This window comes from Ranitomeya imitator, chromosome 7 (genome assembly GCF_032444005.1).
Source record: "Ranitomeya imitator isolate aRanImi1 chromosome 7, aRanImi1.pri, whole genome shotgun sequence".
NCBI classification, from domain to species: domain Eukaryota; kingdom Metazoa; phylum Chordata; class Amphibia; order Anura; family Dendrobatidae; genus Ranitomeya; species Ranitomeya imitator.
The window spans coordinates 41603180-41630258 of record NC_091288.1 but is presented as its reverse complement, the minus strand read 5'-3'; the positions used below and the strand labels follow the sequence as shown (position 1 = coordinate 41630258).

At 49.1% G+C, this 27079-nt stretch overlaps 1 protein-coding gene across 6 annotated transcripts in view; it reads right to left on the bottom strand.

Moving 5' to 3' along the window:
* Window positions 1-27079, bottom strand: part of ERICH2 (glutamate rich 2) — a 49516-nt gene that overhangs the window by 16195 nt on the left and 6242 nt on the right. For all 6 annotated transcript variants that reach the window (XM_069733116.1, XM_069733114.1, XM_069733117.1 and 3 more), the window contains 2 exons: window positions 23506-23554; window positions 23358-23394 (listed from right to left, as the gene is read on the bottom strand). In XM_069733116.1, coding sequence (XP_069589217.1) covers window positions 23358-23394; window positions 23506-23554 — 86 coding nt within the window. The remainder of the gene's footprint in view (window positions 1-23357; window positions 23395-23505; window positions 23555-27079) is intronic.

Below are 27079 nucleotides of genomic sequence, written 5' to 3'. Positions count from 1 at the left end.
CTGGAGGCACCCTGGAGTTGGCTAACCCGACCGCACCACGACGGGGCAAGCATAGGCGTCTCAGTGAGCTTGACACAACCCGGAAACAGCTGGCGGTGCTGAAACCAGGCTTGGCACGAGGGAGTACCTGTGTCAAGAACACTGCCGAGAACCAGCTGGCGGTGCTGGAACCCAGATGCGTTGCCCCAGTGTGCAAGAGCCAATGGCACGACCGAGGACCAGCTGGCGGTGCTGGAACCCGGTTACTAAGCTGTAGGTGCCCGCGCTTAAAAGCACTACCAAGGACCGCCTGACGTTGGCGGAACTCGGATACCCAGGAGGAGGCACCTAAGCCAAAGGCTCGGCCCGGAACCAGCTGACGGTGCTGGAACCAGGTGGTGGACCCGAAGGCCCACAGGAGAGGAGAGAACAGCTAGGCCGCGAGGCAGCCGCAGTTACCGAACCCCAACAGTCCTACAGGGGGAGCTGGGCCTACTGGCACTACAGAACCAGCCTTGACTGCCAGTTCACGCAGCCCACATAGGAAGCTCCTAAACTGGAGGCACCCTGGAGTTGGCTAACCCGACCGCACCACGATGGGGCAAGCATAGGCGTCTCAGTGAGCTTGACACAACCCGGAAACAGCTGGCGGTGCTGAAACCAGGCTTGGCACGAGGGAGTACCTGTGTCAAGAACACTGCCGAGAACCAGCTGGCGGTGCTGGAACCCAGATGCGTTGCCCCATTGTGCAAGAGCCAATGGCACGACCGAGGACCAGCTGACGGTGCTGGAACACGGTTACTAAGCTGTAGGTGCCCGCGCTTAGAAGCACTGCCAAGGACCGCCTGACGTTGGCGGAACTCGGATACCCAGGAGGAGGCACCTAAGCCAAAGGCTCGGCCCGGAACCAGCTGACGGTGCTGGAACCAGGTGGTGGACCCGAAGGCCCACAGGAGAGGAGAGAACAGCTAGGCCGCGAGGCAGCCGCAGTTACCAAACCCCAACAGTCCTACAGGGGGAGCTGGGCCTACTGGCACTACAGAACCAGCCTTGACTACCAGTTCACGCAGCCCACATAGGAAGCTCCTAAACTGGAGGCACCCTGGAGTTGGCTAACCCGACCGCACCACGACGGGGCAAGCATAGGCGTCTCAGTGAGCTTGACACAACCCGGAAACAGCTGACGGTGCTGAAACCAGGCTTGGCACGAGGGAGTACCTGTGACAAGAACACTGCCGAGAACCAGCTGGCGGTGCTGGAACCCAGATGCGTTGCCCCAGTGTGCAAGAGCCAATGGCACGACCGAGGACCAGCTGGCGGTGCTGGAACCCGGTTACTAAGCTGTAGGTGCCCGCGCTTAAAAGCACTACCAAGGACCGCCTGACGTTGGCGGAACTCGGATACCCAGGAGGAGGCACCTAAGCCAAAGGCTCGGCCTGGAACCAGCTGACGGTGCTGGAACTAGGTGGTGGACCCCAAGGCCCACAGGAGAGGAGAGAACAGCTAGGCCGCGAGGCAGCCGCAGTTACCGAACCCCAACAGTCCTACAGGGGGAGCTGGGCCTACTGGCACTACAGAACCAGCCTTGACTACCAGTTCACGCAGCCCACATAGGAAGCTCCTAAACTGGAGGCACCCTGGAGTTGGCTAACCCGACTGCAACACGACGGGGCAAACATAGGCGTCTCAGCGAGTTTGACACACCCCGGAAACAGCTGACGGTGCTGAAACCAGGTTTGGCACGAGGGAGTACCTGTGACAAAAACACTGCCGAGAACCAGCTGGCGGTGCTGGAACCCAGATGCGTTGCCCCAGTGTGCAAGAGCCAATGGCACGACCGAGGACCAGCTGGCGGTGCTGGAACACGGTTACTAAGCTGTAGGTGCCCGCGCTTAAAAGCACTTCCAAGGACCGCCTGACGTTGGCGGAACTCGGATACCCAGGAGGAGGCACCTAAGCCAAAGGCTCGGCCTGGAACCAGCTGACGGTGCTGGAACCAGGTGGTGGACCCCAAGGCCCACAGGAGAGGAGAGAACAGCTAGGCCGCGAGGCAGCCGCAGTTACCAAACCCCAACAGTCCTACAGGGGGAGCTGGGCCTACTGGCACTACAGAACCAGCCTTGACTACCAGTTCACGCAGCCCACATAGGAAGCTCCTAAACTGGAGGCACCCTGGAGTTGGCTAACCCGACCGCACCACGACGGGGCAAGCATAGGCGTCTCAGTGAGCTTGACACAACCCGGAAACAGCTGACGGTGCTGAAACCAGGCTTGGCACGAGGGAGTACCTGTGACAAGAACACTGCCGAGAACCAGCTGGCGGTGCTGGAACCCAGATGCGTTGCCTATTAAAGATTGTCTTCCTAGAGCCCCAACTAGCGGTGTTGGAGCTAAGGGTAAGCAGGGGGAGCAGAGTGTAGGCCGAAGCCTGCACTGGAGGCAGCTTTGTGTCTGCGTTGCGTTTGCAGGACACTTTGCCGGCTACACAGTGGGGGAACAGCTGGCGTTGCTGAACCCCACTAACACAATGGCGTGTGTTTTTCTCTGTGCAGCTAGCACTTGCGGTCAAAAACTAGCGATGTTAGAGCCCGTGTTGAAGCAGGAGGAGGAGGAGAGGAGCAGAGTGTAGGCCGAAGCCTATTTGAACCAATTTCAAAGGAAACCTTTAACCCCCCCTCAGGTGTTACAAAGTACAAGAGACACACCTTGTGCAGTATTAATGCTGCACAAGTGAAAGGTTGCTCTATTAATTTGTCTACTTGCACACGCTGAATGAAAGACGTACACAATTTAGCCCATTCTACAGTCAAACTGTAGTGGATGCGTGACTTGGCTTTTTAAGGAGACGCAGCACAGGTGTCCCAAATAACGCCTTGGTGCTTGGCGCAGCTTCCTGAGCGTTGTTATTTGCTGTACAGGAGTCTGCGCTCTTGTGTTATCCCTTGGCAATGCCCTGTTAGAGCTGCCCGTCTTATGACCTCATTTCATGTTGGCCGGTGCGGTTAACGATGGCCATAAATCCCAGACCCACAGTGCCTTTTATAAAGTCACACTGCGGTGCTGTGATTCGTGGCCTTGAGCAGTAAATATTTTGGCCGCTCACACACGTCCTTACACCTGCTTCAGACTGGGCGGCCTCTGCTGATCCCTTCTCGCATGCCGCGGCCATGAGGCTGCACAGTCTGAAGAAGGCGGAAGGAGATGAGTTAAGACAGGTGAAGATATGCACTGCTCGTGCCCATCAATCACACCCTCGCAGTCAAAATAAGACAACGAGGGGCATTGTTTCAGGCAGGGCGGACGCACAGGCGCAACAAGCCAACCAATGATGTCAGAAGACGGGAAGCGCTACCAAGGGGGGTGCTGCGTATCATTAGAAAGGAAAGTCACACCTCAGGGACAGTGGAATGGTCTCAATGAGACACATTTTGTACGTTTTGAGTTCCACGTGGGCAAGGACAAAAAGTCAGCCACCTTGTACAAATGCAGCAGTACTGCTGTACAAGGTGGCTGTTATACATAGAAACACCTGGGGGTGGGGGGCAGGCTCCCTTCAATTTCAGTTCATGTGCCTGCGTGGCGTTTGCAGGACACGTTGCCAGCTACACAGCAGGGGAACAGCTGGCGGTGCTGAACCCCACTAACACATTGGCTGGTGTTTTTCTCTGTGCAGCTAGCATGTCCGGGCAGAAACTGGCGTTGTTTGAGCCCAGGGTCAGCAGGAGGAGGAGAGGAGCAAAGTGTAGGCCGAAGCCTGCACTGGTGGCAGCTTTTGTTCAGTTGTGCCAGCGTGGCTTGTGCTGGACACGATGCCGACTACACAGCAGGGGAACAGCTGGCGGTGCTGAACCCCACTAACACATTGGCTGGTGTTTTTCTCTGTGCAGCTAGCATGTCCGGGCAGAAACTGGCGTTGTTTGAGCCCAGGGTCAGCAGGAGGAGGAGAGGAGCAAAGTGTAGGCCGAAGCCTGCACTGGTGGCAGCTTTTGTTCTGTTGTGCCAGCGTGGCTTGTGCTGGACACGTTGCCGACTACACAGCAGGGGAACAGCTGGCGTTGCTGAACCCCACTAACACATTGACTGGTGTTTTTCTGTGTGCAGCTAGCAGTTCCGGGCAAAAACTAGCGGTGTTTGAGCCCAGGGTCAGCAGGAGGAGTAGAGGAGCAGAGTGTAGGCCGAAGCCTAGTTGAACCAATTTCAAAGATTACCTTTAACCCCCCCCTCAGGTGTTGCAAGGTACAAGAGCCACACCTTGAACAGCATTAATGATGCACAAGTCAAAGGTTGCTCTATTTAATTTTGCTCCTTGCACACGCTGAATTAAACACGTACACTATTTAGCCCATTATACTGTCAAACAGTAGTGGAGGCGTGACTACTAGTCTTTTTAAGGAGACGCAGCACAGGTGTACAAATTTACACCTAGGTGCTGTGCGCAGATTCCTTACCGTTGTTATTTGCAGTACAGGAAACTGCGCTCTTGTGTTATCCCTTGGCAATACCCTGTTAGTGCAGGCCGTCTCATGACCTCATTTCATGTTGGCCGTTGCGGTTAACGATGGCCATAAATCCCAGACCCACAGTGGCTTTTCCTAAAGTCACACTGCGGTGCTGGGATTCATGGCCTTGTGCAGTAAATATGTTCGCCGCTCACACATGTCCTTACACCTGCTTCAGACTGGGCGGCCTCAGCTGATCCCTTATCGCATGCCGCGGCCATGAGGCCGCACAGTCAGAAGAAGGCGGAAGGAGGGGAGTGAAGACAGGGGAACATATGCACTGCTCGTGCCCATCAATCACACCCTCGCAGTCAAAATATATGAGACAACGGGGGGCGTTGTGTCGGGCAGGGGGGACGCACAGGCACAGCCAGCCAACCAATGATGTCAGGAGACGGGCAGCGCTAACAATGGGGGTGCTGCGTGTCATTAAAAAGGAAAGTCACACCTCAGGGACATTGTAATGGTCTGTAATGAGACACATTTTGTACTTGTTGAGTTCCACGTGTGCAAGGAGAAAAAGTCAGCCACCTTGTACAAATGCAGCAGTACTGCTGTACAAGGTGGCTGTTATACATAGAAACACCTGGGGGGGTGGGGGGCAGGCTCCCTTCAATTTCAGTTCATGTGCCTGCGTGGCGTTTGCAGGACACGTTGCCAGCTACACAGCAGGGGAACAGCTGGCGGTGCTGAACCCCACTAACACATTGGCTGGTGTTTTTCTCTGTGCAGCTAGCATGTCCGGGCAGAAACTGGCGTTGTTTGAGCCCAGGGTCAGCAGGAGGAGGAGAGGAGCAAAGTGTAGGCCGAAGCCTGCACTGGTGGCAGCTTTTGGTCAGTTGTGCCAGCGTGGCTTGTGCTGGACACAATGCCGACTACACAGCAGGGGAACAGCTGGCGGTGCTGAACCCCACTAACACATTGACTGGTGTTTTTCTCTGTGCAGCTAGCATGTCCGGGCAGAAACTGGCGGTGTTTGAGCCCGGGGTCAGCAGGAGGAGGAGAGGAGCAGAGTGTAGGCCGAAGCCTGCACTGGTGGCAGCTTTTGGTCAGTTGTGCCAGCGTGGCTTGTGCTGGACACGATGCCGACTACACAGCAGGGGAACAGCTGGCGGTGCTGAACCCCACTAACACATTGACTGGTGTTTTTCTCTGTGCAGCTAGCATGTCCGGGCAGAAACTGGCGTTGTTTGAGCCCAGGGTCAGCAGGAGGAGTAGAGGAGCAGAGTGTAGGCCGAAGCCTAGTTGAACCAATTTCAAAGGTTACCTTTAACCCCCCCCTCAGGTGTTGCAAGGTACAAGAGCCACACCTTGAACAGCATTAATGATGCACAAGTCAAAGGTTGCTCTATTTAATTTTGCTCCTTGCACACGCTGAATAAAACACGTACACTATTTAGCCCATTATACTGTCAAACAGTAGTGGAGGCGTGACTACTAGTCTTTTTAAGGAGATGCAGCACAGGTGTCAAAATTTACACCTAGCTGCTGTGCGCAGATTCCTGAGCGTTGTTATTTGCTGTACAGGAGTCTGCGCTATTGGGATCCCTTGGCCATGCGCTGTGAGCGCTTCCTGTCTTCTGACCTCATTTAATGTCGGCCGTTACGGTTAGCGATGGACATGAATCCCAGACCCACAGTGTGTTTTCAAAAAATCACACTGCGTGGCTGGGATTCGTGGCCTTGTTCAGTAAATATGTTTGACGCTCACACATGTCCTTACACCTGCTTCAGACTGGGCGGCCTCATCTGATCCCTTATCGCCTGCCGCGGCCATGAGGACACCCAGTCTGAAGAAGGCGGAAGGAGATGAGTGAACACAGGCAAACATATGCACTGCACATGCCCATCAATCACACCCTCGCTGTTCAAAAAAATAAGACACCGAGGGGCGTTGTTTCGAGCAGGGCAGACGCACAGGCGCAGCCAGCTAACCAATGATGTCAAAAGACGGGCAGCGCTAACAAGGGTGGTGCTGCGTATCATTAGAAAGGAAAGTCACACCTCAGGGACAGTGGAATGGTCTCAATGAGACACATTTTGTACGTGTTGAGTTCCACGTGGGCAAGGAGAAAAAGTCAGCCACCTTGTACAAATGCAGCAGTACTGCTGTACAAGGTGGCTGTTTTACATAGAAACACCTGGGGGTGGGGGGCAGGCTCCCTTCAATTTCAGTTCATGTGCCTGCGTGGCGTTTGCAGGTCACGTTGCAAGCTACACAGCAGGGGAACAGCTGGCGGTGCTGAACCCCACTGACACATTGACTGGTGTTTTTCTCTGTGCAGCTCGCATGTCCGGGCAAAAACTGGCGGTGTTAGAGCCCAGGGTCAGCAGGAGGAGGAGAGGAGCAATGTGTAGGCCGAAGCCTGCACTGGTGGCAGCTTTTGGTCAGTTGTGCCAGCGTGGCTTGTGCTGGACACGATGCCGACTACACAGCAGGGGAACAGCTGGCGGTGCTGAACCTCACTAACACATTGACTGGTGTTTTTCTCTGTGCAGCTAGCAGTTCCGGGCAAAAACTAGCGGTGTTTGAGCCCAGGGTCAGCAGGAGAGGAGCAGAGTGTAGGCCAAAGCCTAGCTGAACCAATTTCAAAGGTTACCTTTAACCCCCCTCAGGTGTTGCAAGGTACAAGAGCCACACCTTGTGCAGCATTAACGCTGCACAAGTAAAAGGTTGCTCTATTTGCTTTGCTCCTTGCACACGCTGACTAAAACACGTACACTATTTAGCCCATTATACTGTCAAACAGTTGTGGAGGCGTGACTTGTCTTTTTAAGGAGACGCAGCACAGGTGTCAAAATTTGCACCTAGGTACTGGGCGCAGATTCCTGAGCGTTGTTATTTGCTGTACAGGAGTCTGCGCTATTGTGATCCCTTGGCCATGCGCTGTGAGCGCTTCCTGTCTTCTGACCTCATTTCATTTCGGCCGTTGCGGTTAGCGATGGACATGAATCCCAGACCCACAGTGTGTTTTCAAAAAATCACACTGCGTGGCTGGGATTCGTGGCCTTGTGCAGTAAATAGGTTTGCCGCTTACACATGTCCTTACACCTGCTCCAGACTGGGCGGCCTCAGCTGATCCCTTATCGCCTACCACGGCCAGGAGGCCGCACAGTCTGAAGAAGGCGGAAGGAGATGAGTTAAGACAGGCGAACATATGCACTGCTCGTGCCCATAAACCACACCCTCGCTGACAAAATAAATATGACAACGAGGGGCGTTGTTTCTAGCAGGGCGGATGCACAGGCGCAGCCAGCTAACCATGATGACAAAAGACGGGAAACGCTACCAAGGGGGGTGCTGCGTATCATTAGAAAGGAAAGTCACACCTCAGGGACAGTGGAATGGTCTCAATGAGACACATTTTGTACGTGTTGAGTTCCACGTGGGCAAGGAGAAAAAGTCAGCCACCTTGTACAAATGCAGCAGTACTGCTGTACTAGGTGGCTGTTATACAGTTAGGGCCAGAAATATTTGGACAGTGACACAATTTTCGCGAGTTGGGCTCTGCATGCCACCACATTGGATTTGAAATGAAACCTCTACAACAGAATTCAAGTGCAGATTGTAACGTTTAATTTGAAGGGTTGAACAAAAATATCTGATAGAAAATGTAGGAATTGTACACATTTCTTTACAAACACTCCACATTTTAGGAGGTCAAAAGTAATTGGACAAATAAACATAACCCAAACAAAATATTTTTATTTTCAATATTTTGTTGCAAATCCTTTGGAGGCAATCACTGCCTTAAGTCTGGAACCCATGGACATCACCAAACGCTGGGTTTCCTCCTTCTTAATGCTTTGCCAGGCCTTTACAGCCGCAGCCTTCAGGTCTTGCTTGTTTGTGGGTCTTTCCGTCTTAAGTCTGGATTTGAGCAAGTGAAATGCATGCTCAATTGGGTTTAGATCTGGAGATTGACTTGGCCATTGCAGAATGTTCCACTTTTTGGCACTCATGAACTCCTGGGTAGCTTTGGCTGTATGCTTGGGGTCATTGTCCATCTGTACTATGAAGCGCCGTCCAATCAACTTTGCAGCATTTGGCTGAATCTGGGCTGAAAGTATATCCCGGTACACTTCAGAATTCATCCGGCTACTCTTGTCTGCTCTTATGTCATCAATAAACACAAGTGACCCAGTGCCATTGAAAGCCATGCATGCCCATGCCATCACGTTGCCTCCACCATGTTTTACAGAGGATGTGGTGTGCCTTGGATCATGTGCCGTTCCCTTTCTTCTCCAAACTTTTTTCTTCCCATCATTCTGGTACAGGTTGATCTTTGTCTCATCTGTCCATAGAATACTTTTCCAGAACTGAGCTGGCTTCTTGAGGTGTTTTTCTGCAAATTTAACTCTGGCCTGTCTATTTTTGGTATTGATGAATGGTTTGCATCTAGATGTGAACCCTTTGTATTTACTGTCATGGAGTCTTCTCTTTACTGTTGACTTAGAGACAGATACACCTACTTCACTGAGAGTGTTCTGGACTTCAGTTGATGTGAACGGGTTCTTCTTCCCCCAATTAAGTATGCGGCGATCATCCACCACTGTTGTCATCCGTGGACGCCCAGGCCTTTTTGAGTTCCCAAGCTCACCAGTCAATTCCTTTTTTCTCAGAATGTACCCAACTGTTGATTTTGCTACTCCAAGCATGTCTGCTATCTCTCTGATGGATTTTTTCTTTTTTTTCAGCCTCAGGATGTTCTGCTTCACCTCAATTGAGAGTTCCTTTGACCGCATGTTGTCTGCTCACAGCAACAGCTTCCAAATGCAAAACCACACACCTGGAATCCACCCCTGACCTTTTAACTACTTCATTGATTACAGGTTAACGAGGGAGACGCCTTCAGAGTTAATTGCAGCCCTTAGAGTCCATTGTCCAATTACTTTTGGTCCCTTGAAAAAGAGGACGCTATGCATTACAGAGCTATGATTCCTAAACCCTTTCTCCGATTTGGATGTGGAAACTATCATATTGCAGCTGGGAGTGTGCACTTTCAGCCCATATTATATATATAATTGTATTTCTGAACATGTTTTTGTAAACAGCTAAAATAACAAAACTTGTGTCACTGTCCAAATATTTCTGGCCCTAACTGTACATAGAAACACCTGGGGGGGTGGGGCCAGGTTCCCTTTAATTTCAGTCATGTGCCTGCGTGGCGTTTGCAGGTCACGTTGCCGGCTACACAGCAGGGGAACAGCTGGCGTTGCTGAACCCCACTAACACATTGGCTGGTGTTTTTCTCTGTGCAGCTAGCACTTCCGGGCAAAAACTAGCGGTGTTTGAGCCCAGGGTCAGCAGGAGGAGGAGAGGAGCAGAGTGTAGGCCGAAGCCTGCACTGGTGGCAGCTTTTCTTCTGTTGTGCCAGCGTGGCTTGTGCTGGACACGTTGCCGACTACACAGCAGGGGAACAGCTGGCGGTGCTGAACCCCACTGACACATCACCTAGTGTTTTTTCTGTGTAGACAACACTTCCAGGTGGCAACTGACAGTGTTGAAACCCAGGGAATCAAAGAGGAGCAGAGTGTAGGCCGAAGCCTGCAGTGGAGCAAGTTGAAAGGGAACCTTTAACCCCCCCCCCCAGGCATTTGTTGCTGAAAGAGCCATCTTGTACAGCAGTAATACTGCACATGGAAAATAGTGGCTCCGAAAATTATGCTCCTTGCAAACGCTGAAGTACACGCTCATATGTGTCCCCTCACACCGTCAAACCATCCCGGAAGTGGGACTTTCCTTTGTAATGTGACACAGCACAGCCGTCATTCCAACCCCCTTGGTGCCGGGCGCCACCTCCTCAACGTTGTTTGGTTCTGTCACGGAGCCCGCGCTGTAATGTTATCCCTTGGCCATGCACAGTTAGCGGTGCCCGTCTTCTGACATCATGCAGGTGTCAGGCTGGCAGTGCCTGTGCGTCCAAGCTGCCCGAGATCCAACCTTGCAGTGTCATCTAATGTAGTCCCACTGCGGGCCAGGGATCCATGGGCATGCGCAGTGCATATCATCGCTTCTCACTCACCTCCTTCCTGCTTCTTCAGACTGTGCGGCGTCACGGCCGTGGCATGCTATTAGGGATCAGCTGACGCCGCCTAGTCTGAAGAAGCGTGAAGAAGGGGAGTGAGAGGCTAGTATATGCACTGCGCATGGCCATGGATACCAGGCCCACTGTGGGATCACATTAGACAACACTGCGAGGTGTGATTTCGGGCAGCGTGGATGCACAGGCGCAGCCAGGACGACAACAAATGATGTCAGAGGACGGGCAGCGCAAACTGTGCATGGCCAAGGGATAACATAACAGCGCAGGGTCCATGACGGAATCAAACAACGCTAAGGAGGCAGCGCACGGTGCCAAGGGGGTAGCAATGACGGCTGTGCTGCGTCACATTACAAAGGAAAGTCCCACCTCCGGGACGGTTGGACGGTGTGAGGGGACACATTACATGAGTGTGTAGTTCAGCGTTTGCAAGGAGCATAATTTCAAGAGCGACCTTTCCCTTGTGCAGTATTAGTGCTGCACATGGTGGCTCTTTCAGTAACAAACGCCTGGGGGGGGGGGGGGGACAGGTCCCCTTACATTTTAGTTGTGCCAGCGTGGCGGTCGCATGACACGTTGCCGGATACACAGCTGGGGATCAGCTGACGTTACTGAACCCCAATAACAGAGGAGCGACTGTTGACTGTGCACACAGCACTTCCAGGCACCAACTGGCGGTGTTAGAGCCCAGGGACAGCAGGAGGAGCAGATTGGAGGTATTGCCGCACACACAGCTGGGGATCAGCTGACGTTACTGAACCCCAATAACAGAGGAGCGACTGTTGACTGTGCACACAGCACTTCCAGGCACCAACTGGCGGTGTTAGAGCCCAGGGACAGCAGGAGGAGCAGATTGGAGGTATTGCCGCACACACAGCTGGGGATCAGCTGACGTTACTGAACCCCAATAACAGAGGAGCGACTGTTGACTGTGCACACAGCACTTCCAGGCACCAACTGGCGGTGTTAGAGCCCAGGGACAGCAGGAGGAGCAGATTGGAGGTATTGCCGCACACACAGCTGGGGATCAGCTGACGTTACTGAACCCCAATAACAGAGGAGCGACTGTTGACTGTGCACACAGCACTTCCAGGCACCAACTGGCGGTGTTAGAGCCCAGGGACAGCAGGAGGAGCAGAGGAACAGAGTGTAGGCCGAAGCCTGATTGGAGCAAGTTGAAAGGAAACCTTTAACCCCCCCCCCAAGACGTTTGTAGCTGAAAGAGCCATCTTGTGCAGCACTAAGGATGCAAAAGGAAAAGGTTGCTCTTTTAATTATGCTCCTTGCAAACACCGAAGTAAACACTAAAAATGTGTCCCTTTATACCGTTAAACCGTTCCGGAGGTGCGAATTTCCTTCGTAATGGGACACAGCACAGCTGTCATTCCTATCCCCTTGATGCCGTGCGCTGCCTCCTCAGCGTTGTTTTAAGCTGTCACGGAGCCTGCGCTGTTCTGTTAGCCCTTGGCCATGCCCAATTAGCGCTGCCTGTCTTCTGACATAATTTGGTGTCAGGCTGTCAGTGCCTGTGCGTCCACGCTGCTCCAGATCCCACCTCGCAGTCTCGTCTAACGTAATCCCACTGCGGGCCTTGGAACCATGGGCATGCACAGTGCATAACCTCGACTCTCACTCCCCTCCTTCCCTCTTCTTCAGACTGTGCGGTGTCACGGCCGTGGCATGCTAGGGATCAGCTGACGGCGCACAGTCTAAAGAAGGCGGAGGGAAATGAGCGAGAGCCCGAGGGGAAGATATGCACTGCGCATGCCCATGGATCCCAGGCCCGCAGTGTGACTCAATCAGAAGACACTGCGAGGCGGGATCTCGGGCAGCGCGGCCGCACAGGCGCAGCCAGCCTGACACCAAATTATGTCAGAAGACAGGCAGCGCAAATAGGGCATGCCCAAGGGATAACAGAACAGCGCAGGCTCCGTGACAGCTTAAAACAACGCTGAGGAGGCAGCGCATGGCACCAAGGGGGTAGGAATGACGGCTGTGCTGCGTCACATTACGAAGGAAAGTCCCAGCTCCGGGACGGTATAACGGTATCAGTGAACACATTTTATAAGTGTTAAGTTCTGCGTGTGCAAAGAGCTAAAAAAAAAGAGCTACCTTTTCCTTGTGCAGCATTACTGCTGCACAAGATGGCTCTTTCAGTAACAAACGACGGGGGGGGGGGCAGGTTCCCTTACATTTAGGTTGTTGTGCCAGCGTGGCGGTCGCAGGACACATTGCCGGCTACACAGCTGGGGATCAGCTGACGTTACTGAAACCCAATAACACTGGGTCGTATGTTTTTACTGTGCAGCCTGCACTTCTGAGCTGCAACTGGCGGTGTTGGAGCCCAGGAATAGCAGTTCAGGTGGTAGAAAGATGAACACAGCAGGAGACCTGGATGACACCCAATTACTTAATCAGGCAGAGGAGTGGCAAATTCCTGCGAGATCCAGGCCTGGTTCATTTTCAGGAAAGTAAGCCGGTCAACGTTATCGGAGGATAGTCGCATGCGACGGTCTGTTAGTACACCACCTGCGGCACTAAAGACACGTTCCGATAAGACACTAGCCGCAGGGCAAGCCAGCACCTCCAATGCATACTGGCTTAGCTCTGGCCATGTATCCAGCTTAGAGACCCAAAACTTGAACGGGGAAGAGCCGTCTGGGAGTACAGTAAGAGGGCAAGCCATGTAGTCTGTCACCATCTGACGGAACCGTTGCCTCCTGCTGACTGGAGCCGCCGGTGATGGTGTAGACATTTGGGGCGGGCACACAAAAGTGTGCCAGAGTTGTGCCATACTGGGCTTGCCTTGGGCAGAGGCACTGCTTCTGCTCCCTCTTTGGGCAGAGCCTCCCCCACTGCCTCGACGCACTGAGCTGCTTTGTAAAGCACTAGCAGCACTCCTCTCAGTTGGACAGGAGAAGATGATGGAATTCACCAGTGTGTCGTGGTACTCCCGCAATTTACGCTCCCGGGTCAACGCAGGGATGAGGTTTTGGACGTTGTCCCGGTAGCGAGGATCGAGGAGGGTGAACACCCAATAATCAGGCATGTTGAGAATGTGGTCGATGCGGCGGTCGTTTCTCAGGCACTGCAGCATGAAATCCACCATGTGCTGCAGAGTGCCAACTGGCCCAGAAACGCTGTCCCCTGCTTGAGACATGATCTCTGCCCGCTCGTCATCACCCCACCCTCGCTGTACACACTGACCACTGGACAATTGTGTCGCTCCCTCCTCTGGACGGAGCTCTTCCTCCTCCATTGACTCCTCCTCATCCTCCTCACAAATTGGCCCCTGCGTACCCCTTTGTGAGGAACCACGTGGCGCTGACTCTCCAGAAGCTGATGGAAAAGGTGACTCCTCATCCTCCACCTCTTCCACCACATCATCCCTTAACCCTTGCAAAGTTTGCTGAAGCAGGCAGATAAGGGGGACAGTCATGCTGACTAGTGCATCATCTGCACTTGCCATCCGCGTGGAATAATCAAAAGGACGCAAAACCTGGCAGACGTCCTTCATAGTGGCCCACTCTGTGGTTGTGAAGTCTGATCGGCGCTGACTGCGACTTCTTTGCGCCTGATGCAGCTGGTACTCCATAACTGCTTTCTGCTGCTCACACAACCGCTCCAACATATGTAACGTGGAATTCCACCGGGTAGGTAGGTCACATATGATGCGGTGTTCCGGAAGGCGGAATCGGCGCTGCAGAGCAGCAATGCGGGATCTGGCCAAGCTGGAACGCCGCAAGTGAGCACACTCTAGGCGGACCTTGTGCAGCAGGGCATCAAGATCCGGATAGTCCCTCAGAAAACTCTGCACAACCAAATTGAGCACATGTGCCAGACATGGGATGTGAGTGAGGTTGCCAAGGGCCAAAGCTGCCACCAGATTTCGGCCATTGTCACACACTACCATGCCTGGCTGGAGATTCGCTGGCAGTAACCACACAGTAACCTCCTGCGCTGTGTGGCTTCGATGCCCCAATGAAACTAGTTTCAAGACGGCCTGCTGACGTTTGGCCACGGCTGTGCTCATGTCGGTCATAGGTAAACGTTCACGGGTCCATGTGGAGGTGGACTGTGACGGATCCTGCAGAGAGGAATCAGAGGAACTGGTGTAAGAGGAGGAGTCGATGCGTACAGACTGGATTCCTGCAATCCTTGGAGTGGGCAGGACACGTCCTGCGCCACTCGCACGATCTGTACCTGGCTCAACAACATTAACCCAATGGGCAGTGAGGGAAACATATCGCCCCTGTCCATGCTGACTGGTCCACGCATCGGTGGTGAGGTGGACCTTGCTACTGACGGCGTTCAGTAGCGCATGTTTTATGTTTGCCTCAACATGCCTGTGCAGGGCAGGGACAGCCTGCCTGCTGAAGTAAAAGCGGCTGGGCACCTTGTACTGTGGGACTGCCAATGCCATCAAGTCACGGAAGCTGTCAGTCTCCACCAGCCTGAACGAGAGCATTTCCAGGGACAACAGTTTGGCAATGCCTGCATTCAGAGCCTGTGCTCGGGGGTGGTTGGCCGAGAATGCCCGCCTTTTCTCCCATGCCTGGACTACCGATGGCTGTAGAGTAGACTGGGAGTGTGAGGATGACTGGGAAGGTGGTGCTGTGGGTGGAATTACACTAGGTCTCTGGACAACAGTGGAGGAAGAGGCAACACGAGATGAAGAGGTGGTAGCTGCCGCTGTTGGTTGGCCTACGTCTTCACTGTGTTTCTGTAACTCCACCGCGTGCCTGTTCCGCACATGTTTCCACATATTTGTGGTATTGAGGTTGCTGACACTTTTACCTCTTTTTACTTTCTGATGACACAGCTTGCATTTGACAAAATGTCATCTGCAACTGTGTCAAAAAAGGACCAGGCACTGCAAGTCTTGGGAGCGCCCTTTTTGGCTTTGGAAAGAGACAGGCTCCTAACGGGTGCCAAAGTGGAGGCTACAGGCTCCGCAGTCTTCCCCCTCCCTCTCCCTCTTTGGCCCGTAAGGGGAAGCTCTTCCTCAGAGCTGCTCCCACCACCTTCCTGTTCCTCACGCCACGATGGGTCAAGGACCTCATCATCTCCACTACCCTCTGCCACCAACTGCTCCTCCTGGGTAGTCTCGGCAGCACAGTACGCATCAGAAAGCGGCACCTGAGTTTCATCATCAGATGCGTACTGCGCTGTGGTCACCGGAGGCACTGGCCCACCTGCCTCTTCAGAGTCAGAGAGATAAAGCTTTTGGGCATCACTGCACACTGCCTCTTCTTCCATTTCTCCAATGCTGCTTGGCTGGCCCCCTGTTTCCAAGCCAAGAGATTCAGAGAACAGAAGTAGAGACGGCTCCTGTACTGGGCTCTCTGACTGCCTGGCCAATTTGGCAGGTGGTGAAGAGACAGATGGCTGCTCTCCAGTGCTCTGTGCCTGAGAGGATGTGGCACTAACTGAAGTCGATGCCGAGGCGTTAGCTGCCATCCACCCGACAACGGCTTCAATTTGGTCTTCACGTAGCAGCGGTGCACGGCGCTCTCCGACAAAGCTGCGCATGAAGGACTGTTCCCTGCTGAAACTGAGTGACGACGAGTCACCGGCGCCCGCAGCAGGCACAGAATCACCACGTCCTCTCCCTGCTCCTCTCCCTGCTCCGCGCCCACGCCCACGTGCCTTACTCCCTGCCCTCTTCATCTTGGTTGACAGATAAAGATAAGCAGAAAAGTACTAAGGACTTAGTGTGCTTATTCCTGAAATGCTCCTCCTAACAGGTGTAAGAAACACTAATGTTGTAAATTGTGGACTAAACTTTATTATTTTTCAAATGTGGCCTACACAAGTGTTAAGTTGTGTTTGGTGAACTTAACTTTTTTTTTGGTGCAGATCGGGCTACAGAGCTAGTTTAAATCACACGGAGACCGTGTAGACAGCCGTAAACGGCGCTGCAAGGCCAAAAAACCCTCCTCTCGGTTATCCTATATAGTGTTTTTCCACTATTTAGCTGGATACGAGTGGAAAGACACTAATAGGAATTTTTTTTTTCAAATTTTAAACTGGCTGCACTATTTGAAAAAAAGGAAATTGTTTTTCAAGGTATGAGGCAGTAACGCACCCTGAGCTGAATCCAACCGGCTATGGCTGCACACAGACTACAGGGCGAGCTGGGCTCACACGGAGACCGTGCAGACAGCCGTAAACGGCGCTGCAAGGCCCAAAAACCCCCCTCTAGGTTATCCTATGTAGTGTTTTTCCACAATAGAGCTGGAGACTGGTGGAAAAACACTAATAGGAAATTTGAGAAAAAATGTGCAGCAGGCTGCACTAAGAGCAAAAAAGGACAACTGTGTGAGGCAGTGTGAACCCCCCCTGAGCTGAATACAACCGGGTATATGGCTGCACACAGACTACAGAGTGAGCTGCACACACACACACACACACACACAGAGACCTTGCAGAACGCTGTTAAAACAGCGCTGCAAGGCAAGAGCAAGGTGAACAGTGAAGAACACACAGCGTTTTGCTAAATTAGCCTTTGGAAAGGAAAATAAAGCAATTAGCTAGCTCGACTGGCCATCAGTTAGAACACAGCATCCTGTCCCTAACTGAAATCACAGCAGAGTGAGCGCAAAATGGCGGCAGCGTTTTTTATAGTGCAGAGTGACATCATTTCAGCAGCCAATCCAAGCCTTGCCAGTACTTACATGCCCACCATGCTAAACAGGATGTGCCCACACTTCCAATCATTTCTCATTGGCTGCTGCGTTCAGTTTGAATTCTGGGAACTTCCGATTCCGGTATCCGATACGCGGGAAGTATCGGAATTCGGTATCGGAATTCCGATACCGCAAATATCGGCCGATACCCGATACTTGCGGTATCGGAATGCTCAACACTAGTTATAAGTTATCCTTCTCCATTGTTTAATAAACATTAGTAATATACCTCCCACTGGTAGACTAGGATTAATGGAATTTATCCGCTGGTTTGAAAGGGCGTTTATTAAACAAATTTCCCTTTTGCCTGAACTCTTTGTTACTCCTGCGGTCCTTAAAGTCTCTCTTCTTGTTAAATGGTGGCTTCCTGAACGCCCTTCCTGACAGGGCATGGCGCACAACTTAGACCTGGATTGGGGATCCCCCTTCCAGTTTTTTAACCACAACGCTCGACGAGCTGTATTAGTAAGGCTAGCTGTTCTGGCTGCTAAACGGATCAAGTCTATTGAGGCATCGGATATAAAGGCCGCAGCTCCCTTAATTAGAGGAATAGAGGCATGCAATTTCTCCCTGGATACACCACTTGATGCTTTGATCCAGCTGCTCCAGCCAAACCAGCATAGACCTGCTAGTACATGTGGCTGAGATTGCCGGTTTAAATGCAGTGACACAGGCCTCCCATGATTTCTTAAGAAGTACGTCCGATTTCCTGTCCATAGGATCAGACAAGGACCCGCATCCTCCACAGGTAAAGAGGAACGGCGAGAGGTGGATGCTACAGCCGCATCCACTTTAGGCACTTTAGCCCAGGTGGCCAAGTCCTCATCATCAAAGGGGTAACGCCTCTTACAAGATATTGGCACAAAACTCTTTTGTCCTTTACACCATTTTTTTTTTTGACAAGGTCTTTGATGGCCTGATTTACCGGAAATACATGTCCTTTCCGCTGAGAGAGACCTGCGAACATAACCTCTTGTGGAGTCTGAGGTTCCTTTGATTCTGACAACCCCATTGTACTCCTTACTGATTCGTAGGAAAACAGACATAATCCTCTTCACCTGAGGAAATCTGAGAGATGTCTGACTCAACTTCCCCACTTTCTGCCGATGTATTAGCACTAGGTGAGGATACTCTCCTACTTCTCCTCATAGATGGACCACCACTTAAGGACTGAAGTTCTTCCCGAATCATTAGACGTATCTCGTTCATTTTGACGGACCCTTCCTGCTGCAAGGTGTTATTTATACAACTCTGACACGGTTTTTTAATGTAAGAATCAGGCAGGGGCGCTGTACATATTGCACACTGCTTGTGCTTAGACTTCCCCATCCTCTTTGCTTAAGAAATATAAGAAGAGACTACCATACGCTTCCATGAAGCCTGTACAGGTCCTTCTCAAAAAATTAGCATATAGTGTTAAATTTCATTATTTACCATAATGTAATGATTACAATTAAACTTTCATATATTATAGATTCATTATCCACCAACTGAAATTTGTCAGGTCTTTTATTGTTTTAATACTGATGATTTTGGCATACAACTCCTGATAACCCAAAAAACCTGTCTCAATAAATTAGCATATCAAGAAAAGGTTCTCTAAACGACCTATTACCCTAATCTTCTGAATCAACTAATTAACTCTAAACACATGCAAAAGATACCTGAGGCTTTAATAAACTCCCTGCCTGGTTCATTACTCAAAACCCCCATCATGGGTAAGACTAGCGACCTGACAGATGTCAAGAAGGCCATCATTGACACCCTCAAGCAAGAGGGTAAGACCCAGAAAGAAATTTCTCAACAAATAGGCTGTTCCCAGAGTGCTGTATCAAGGCACCTCAATGGTAAGTCTGTTGGAAGGAAACAATGTGGCAGAAAACGCTGTACAACGAGAAGAGGAGACCGGACCCTGAGGAAGATTGTGGAGAAGGACCGATTCCAGACCTTGGGGAACCTGAGGAAGCAGTGGACTGAGTCTGGTGTGGAAACATCCAGAGCCACCGTGCACAGGCGTGTGCAGGAAATGGGCTACAGGTGCCGCATTCCCCAGGTAAAGCCACTTTTGAACCATAAACAGCGGCAGAGGCGCCTGACCTGGGCTACAGAGAAGCAGCACTGGACTGTTGCTAAGTGGTCCCAAGTACTTTTTTCTGATGAAAGCAAATTTTGCATGTCATTCGGAAATCAAGGTGCCAGAGTCTGGAGGAAGACTGGGGAGAAGGAAATGCCAAAATGCCTGAAGTCCAGTGTCAAGTACCCACAGTCAGTGATGGTGTGGGGTGCCATGTCAGCTGCTGGTGTTGGTCCACTGTGTTTCATCAAGGGCAGGGTCAATGCAGCTAGCTATCAGGAGATTTTGGAGCACTTCATGCTTCCATCGGCTGAAATGCTTTATGGAGATGAAGATTTCATTTTTCAGCACGACCTGGCACCTGCTCACAGTGCCAAAACCACTGGTAAATGGTTTACTGACCATGGTATTACTGTGCTCAATTGGCCTGCCAACTCTCCTGACCTGAACCCCATAGAGAATCTGTGGGATATTGTGAAGAGAAAGTTGAGAGACGCAAGACCCAACACTCTGGATGAGCTTAAGGCCGCTATTGAAGCATCCTGGGCCTCCATAACATCTCAGCAGTGTCACAGGCTGATTGCCTCCATGCCACGCCGCATTGAAGCAGTCATTTCTGCCAAAGGATTCCCGACCAAGTATTGAGTGCATAACTGAACATTATTATTTGTTGGTTTTTTTGTTTGTTATTAAAAAACACTTTTATTTGATTGGATGGGTGAAATATGCTAATTTATTGAGACAGGTTTTTTGGGTTATCAGGAGTTGTATGCCAAAATCATCAGTATTAAAACAATAAAAGACCTGACAAATTTCAGTTGGTGGATATTGAATCTATAATATATGAAAGTTTAATTGTAATCATTACATTATGGTAAATAATGAAATTTAACACTATATGCTAATTTTTTGAGAAGGACCTGTATACACTCACCCAGAAGTATATTCATATACCGGCTGTTGGGATCTTTGCTCGGCCTGGAGTGTGGAACGGGACGCTTTCTTTTCTGATTTGTCAGTGGAGTCACTCACTTTCGAGTGTCCACTACTCTTTTTCCTAATATCACCACCAAGTAATATTAACTCCTCCATAGGGCGCTCAGTGACTTCCTCTTGGGACGACATGATAGCGCACACTAATTTCTGCTGAGATGCATTTTATAATGCAGATCCTTTACAATCCACACCCCTTTTACCTGTGTCTCTTCCAGAACAGCACCAGGGTGGATGGAACCGCATAGAGGAATCCAATATGGCGGTTCCCCCGGAAATGGTACTCCAACCCCGCGACCCCGGAAGTTCAAGCCTCTGTTTCCGGGACGCCGACGCTACTGTGCATGCGCCCACGTCTCTGCTGCACACCGGAAGACGCCGCCGTAAGTGCTACACCCACAACCATGTCGCCTCTACCTTGGAGGGACCAGGAGGGAAACCCAGACCGGGGAGTCGCCACACAGCCGCTCAGCCCCACATACCTCAGGAGGGCACCATCTACCTGCTCCAGGTCCGGGCCGGACAAGGTACTTGTCGCACTGTCAGCGCTTCACACAACGGTGTCCCAGCAGGGAGACCGTTGGTAACCTCCAGGCTTCACATCAGCCGCAGCAGATGAGGGGGGAGCCCGCAGGATCATTCCCCCGACACTGTCTACCCGCTCTGGGGCCCCTGCCGCTCAGCAGAGTCGTACAGGCGGCAGTCCAGGCGGGTCTTCCTCTTCTTAGCTCCATAGAGTCTTCTCTATGGGTTCCCATCTAGGAACAGGAAACCAACTGAGGAGCGAAGGGGGACCGCCCCTTTTATCTCTCTGCAGATTTCCTGTTCCTAGGGGCAGATCCCCTCTCTCTCTAGTGGGTGCTGTTGTGGCGAATAGAAAAAAATGAAAGTGCAAAACAAAAAAAAGGGTCTGGCCTTTAAAGGGAAACTGTCACCAGGTTTTTCCTATGTAATCTGAGACAAGTATGATGTAGGGGTTGACACCCTGATACCAGCGATGCATCAATTACTCGGTTGCTTGCTGCCATTTTTATACCATCACGGTTTCTCTGCTGTAGATCTAGCAGTTCTCTGAATGCGGAGCTCTGTGTAACCCCGCCCACACCAATGATTGGCAGCTTTCAGTATACACTGCATATTGACAGAAAGTTGCCAATCAGTGGTGGGGGCGGGGTTACACAGAATAGTAGGACTAGAAGGCATAAGGCAGCTAGTCCTGTAGTGATAATCTCCTGTTGATAACACTAATTTTAATGGAATAGTCTAGTAAGTGACACATCGCTGGAATCAGGGTTACAGCCCCTACATCATGCCACTCTCCAATTATATAGCAAAACCCTCACTACAGATTCTCTATGAGATGTTAATGGATCTGATGCTAACATTTTGGTAATTCATAAGGTAACCCTACTAGAGAATACTAATTTAACCAATGGCTTGCCCATTTTATTTAGGATATATCTCAAGTCATTCAAGAAGTATTTTTCATTTCACAGCTGCATGCATCTAGGTGTATGACCATTATTGGCTGTTCTGTTACAGAAGTAAATGAGAACCGTATAATGCCGCACACAGTGGCACAAGGTCATGCACTGGCACAGTTAATAATGGAGGGAATGTCACTAATAATCTGCTGGAGAGGGAAGAAATCAATTTTCCCATGTATTGTGTCCCACATGGGATTTGCCCCACTGATCAGGAAATGAAGATGAATTAGGGAGCAGGGCAATCTGCAAACATGTAAATGTTACAGAAACGTCTGGTATCTCTTCATTGGTCCCTACACCTAGCCAGATGGCAATAGCAGCAATGATCATCAAAGATATGATTGTTATGTCTCTCGTGCTATAACAATTAGTTCTCATTGATGAATTCACTCAATCTGATGGAACAAATATCAGATCTTCTTCATCCTTATTTCTCCTGAATCATTTTCATACTAAAAGTCCCGAAATGCTGCCCATAGTTGGTTTGAACTAATTTGCAGGGTATCTAGCATACAATACAATTTTTCCACCTTTAGTGCCGTTTCAAAGAATCAGTCTCCTCCCCCCTCTGGCAGCTGCTGCTGATATAGTCCCTAATGTCTTTATGTTGCTGTATAGGTGCCGCTCTTGTTCCCGACAAGCAGGGCAGATGGTTATTTCAATTGGCTGCTCCACTGTAAATAGACGATCAATATACACAGAACTGTGGGGAGAGGGATAGACTGAGCATGTGCGACCAGCAGCAGATCATTAGGTGGACATGCGCACTAGTGTACACTTTGAACACCAGATGGTGCCACATTTTGTAAGTTTCACAACTCTTTATGGAACACAATTTTTTTTTTAGGGATCTGCACAATAAATAAGATACCTTAATTTTACAGTGGAACAAACCCTTTCAAGAGGTTTTCAGACCTCAAAAAGTGATGATCATCATTTTATAACATGAGAAATCCCCATTAGACATATACAAATGTCAGAAAAGTATAAGAAAGCAAAACTTCAAAGATTGGAATGTATTTTTTAGGTCTCCATGGAGCGTAGACAAAATGCTGCCAGAAGTTACAGAACGCTAGTACTCTTTAGGGCTCGTACAGACGACGTATAACTCAGACGAGTGCTAGCCGGCAAAACAGATGGCATTCGTACCCCATGTTATTCAATGGGGCAGTGCACATGTAAGAGCGAATCAGTCCAAGGAAAAAAAATACCGCAGCATGCCTCTGAAAATCAGATGGCACGCGCCAATTCAACAATGGTCCTTGGAAAAAAAATCAGACCGTACTTGGATGGCATCCGAGTGCTGTCCAACTTTCACAGGCTGACATTTTAGAGAAGGTAGAGAATTTTTTTCCCCCTCTCGACCTCTGAGAAAATCGGATCACACCCTGACCAGTCTAATTAGCAGAATTAGGTCGATTTTCTCAGATGTGGAGAAAACGGTCGTCTTGGTTTTAATGATTAGGTTGACATGCTTCATTGACATTTAAGAAGATTAAAAAAAAAAAAAAAACACAAAAACAGTATAAATCATAATCATAATACTTTATATTAAATATTAGGAAACATAAAACAGTAGATAAGTAAACTACCTTGAGGCTGAATCACAAGGATGAATAACCAATTCCTCTGTAAAAAGTAAATTAAGAATATTACAACACTGCTCATAAAAAAAAAAAAAGAAATCAATCCATGAACACCATGCCTTGCTGGAGGCTTCTGTATCAGTAACGCGAGTACCTTTGGGTCCCAGCACTTGTAGTTTCCCATTTTGTAAGCTTTCAGGTCGCTACAAAAAATAACAAATATTATAAAACACTGTAGACACAGAACACGCTGCATATAACAGATGCATTTTCAACAATTTACATACATTATATAGGGTATTTTCCTTTTATATAAGTATTAGTGTTCATGATCAAATATATAGCTGCACATTGTTACATTTCTGGGAGATTTCTACCGATGGCACGTGATCACCGGGAGAGCCAATGCCGACACCGCTGGAACGGCACCGACACCGCTGGAACGGCACAGACACCGCTGGAACGGCACCGACACCGCTGGAACGGCACCGACACCGCTGGAACGGCAGCGACACACCACTGGAACGGCACCGACACACCACTGGAACGGCACAAACACCGCTGGAACAGCGCCGGCACCAAAGGGGAGTATAAGAGGTTATCCGAGTAGTAAACAACCCCTTTAAATCAGGCTTTTGTGATAAAAATTCTATTTAATCTGGAAATGTGTTTTTCCCCATATCACAATTTTTATTGAAAATAAAAAATTGAAATCTAGCACATTTCACCCTGGATAATACTGGGACTTTTTTTTTTTTTTTTTATACTCCAACTTTCTGCAGTTTCATGAAATCTACAAGGAGCAGCAATAAACGGACTGAACCTATCTCTGTAACCATATGCTTTCTGTATACCGGAGAAAGATGCCGGTACCGCAGTGAAACGTCTAGTGGTTAATAAAAATCTTCAAGGAATATCGCAGAGATTTATTTTCAGGCTTTCGATCCTAGAAAGCTTCCATCTGGTGGATTCTCCCAGAGCCACGAGGCAGCAGCAGCTGGTTATAGGCGAGTCAAGCCTATTGTATATTGCGTTTTTTCCCTTCCCTTCTTCTAAGAGCCATAACTTTATGTTTTGTTATTATGGCTGTGTGAGGGCTTGAGTTTTGCGGGATGAGTTGAACCTTTGAATGGCACCATTGATTTTACCATATGGTGTGCTGGAAAATGGGGAAAACATTTCCAAGAGCTGTGAAATTGCAAAAAAAAAAAAGTGCAATACCACAATAGTTTTTTTGTTTTTATTTACCATCATCACTATATGCTAAAACTGACCTGGTAATATAATTCCCCAGGTCAGTACTAATATGAAAATACCAAACATGTATATTTTCTTTTTTATTTAAGTGGTGAAAAAAAAATCTGAAATCTGTATGATTCAAAGTTTTTTAGTTTGTCACCATTTTCTAAGACCCAAAGTGTTTCTATTTTTTTGTGCTCCGAGGCTGGGTGAGGGCTTATTTTTTTTTAGCACCTTGAACGGATGTTTTTTTTATTGCTACCATTTTGGGGTAGATACGATGTTATGATCGCCTCTTAGCGCATTTTATTGCAATGTTGTGGTAACCAAAAAAAAATATGATTCTGGAGTTTCGATTTTTTCCCCGTTATGCCATTTACCAATCTGATTACCGCATTTTTCGGACTATAAGACGCACCAGACCATAAGACGCACCCCAAATTTTCAGAAGGAAAATGGGGAAAAAAGATTAATGCGTCAAATGGGGGTCGGTTACACATTAAACAAATGGAGGGCACCATCGAATTTCAAGATCAGATAAATAAATAGTCAACCCCAAAAACATGTCAGTGTGAAAACCTGAATCAAGAAGAAGAGGCATTTTACAAGAAAAAAGGGGGACCATCAAGTATGAAACTATATATCAAGTATAACAAACTTTTATTGATATAGGTGCACAAACAAAACCACACAATAAAAACAATGTTTACAGAGAAACAATAAAAAATGTTTCCATACAGAACTCTACTGGCAAGATAAATATAGTGTCATATCAAATAAAGCACGATGTCCAAATATATACGGTGTACGTGAGTGGTCCTGAGCTACTATATATATTTTATTGTGTGGTTTGGTTTGTGCACTTATATCAATAAAAGTCTGCTATATAGTTTCATACTTGATGGTCCCCCTTTTTTCTTGTAACATGCCTCTTCTTCTTGATTCAAATGGGGGTCGGTCTTACAGTCCTGAATTCAGCTTACCCGGGGGGGGGGGGGGGGGGGGAGGGGAATCGGCAGCGCTGGTGGAGCGGAGTCACAGGAGGTGTTTGGTGGTCCGGGGATGATATGACCCAGACTGATGTGACAGGTAGGGCGGTGCTCGGTGGTGCGGGGGCTCCGGCAAACTTGCCGCACCAGCTTGGGATGGGAGTGAGATTAATGCATTGCAGCATCAGACTACCGGAAGAATAGCCCGACTCCTGCTTCCACTGCGCTAATTGTAAGTACATTTTGACTAGAAGACGCACCCCAGTTTTACCCCCAAATTTTTTGGGGAAAAAAGTGTGTCTTATAGTCCAAAAAATACGGTAATTTACTTTAAATTTTGATAGATCGGGCATTTCTGAAAGGAGCGATACCAAATGTGTTTTTTTATTGTTTTATTTTTAATGGGTCTAAAGGGGGGTAATTTGAACTTTTTTTTTTTAAATGTTTATATATTTTTAAAAAAATGTTTTACTTTATATAATAGTTTCCTTAGGAGATTTAAAGCAGTGATTATACAATGGCCTGTGCTATACATACCAGAAATCATGATCTATGAATGCTGGTCAAGAGTCAGGAGCCAGCATTCACAGAAGACCCCCAACTGTCATGACAACCAAATTATGCCCCGCGATCACTTGACAGAGACGTCGATTAGCGGGGTTTGTGTTGTGCTTCCGGCTGGCGTGTGTTAAATGTCACTGTAAGTGATTGACAGCGACATCTAACTGGTTAACAGCTGCAGGAGGATCTCGAATCCACCTGCGGCTGTTAGAAGCACTAGATAGCTGATTAAATCAGTCATCAAGTACGGGGATAGATGCGGGCTCAGCATCGGAGCCCACATGAAAGGCACGGACAGGGCCGATGACCTATTATGGGCTTCTCCCTGGACAGTTATTGCTTCTCATTCGTTTATACTGAAGCATCTAATGAGTGTGTGCAATGGTGTGAAGGGAGGGGGAGCTTTGACATCGCCTTTTGTGATTGTAGGGTTCTGTATGATCAGCTGTGTATAGATGTGTCATCTGCCCTCCTAATCCAGCCTCTGTTGACAAGGAGTCTGCTGAAAACTCTCACTGGAAAGGACAGAAAGTACAAGTCTAAAAAAAGCCCCAAAGACAGTGTGAAAATTGCATGCTTGCTATTTTTTTTTAATAAAGATCCCAACAGGAATTAAAGAAAAAATATATTGTCAACTTTTAAATACATTTATTTTTTTTTTTGCTTTTTTTGTTAAAACACAATTTAATGAATAGATCATTTTCTGATAACACTATACGTTTAACTTTAGAACGAGATCTGTAGCTTTGAGTCAAAAAAAAAAATACAACTCAAACTCCTTTAAAGATATAATACTAAAACTAGTGGACCTCAAAGTCTTTTAATTGACTACAGAATATGCATATTTATCATTAACTGATGGACTGTCCTAAATACAACATTTTTAGTTGCTCAGAAAATGACATATTTAAAGGGAACTTCTCATGCCCTCCAATTGCC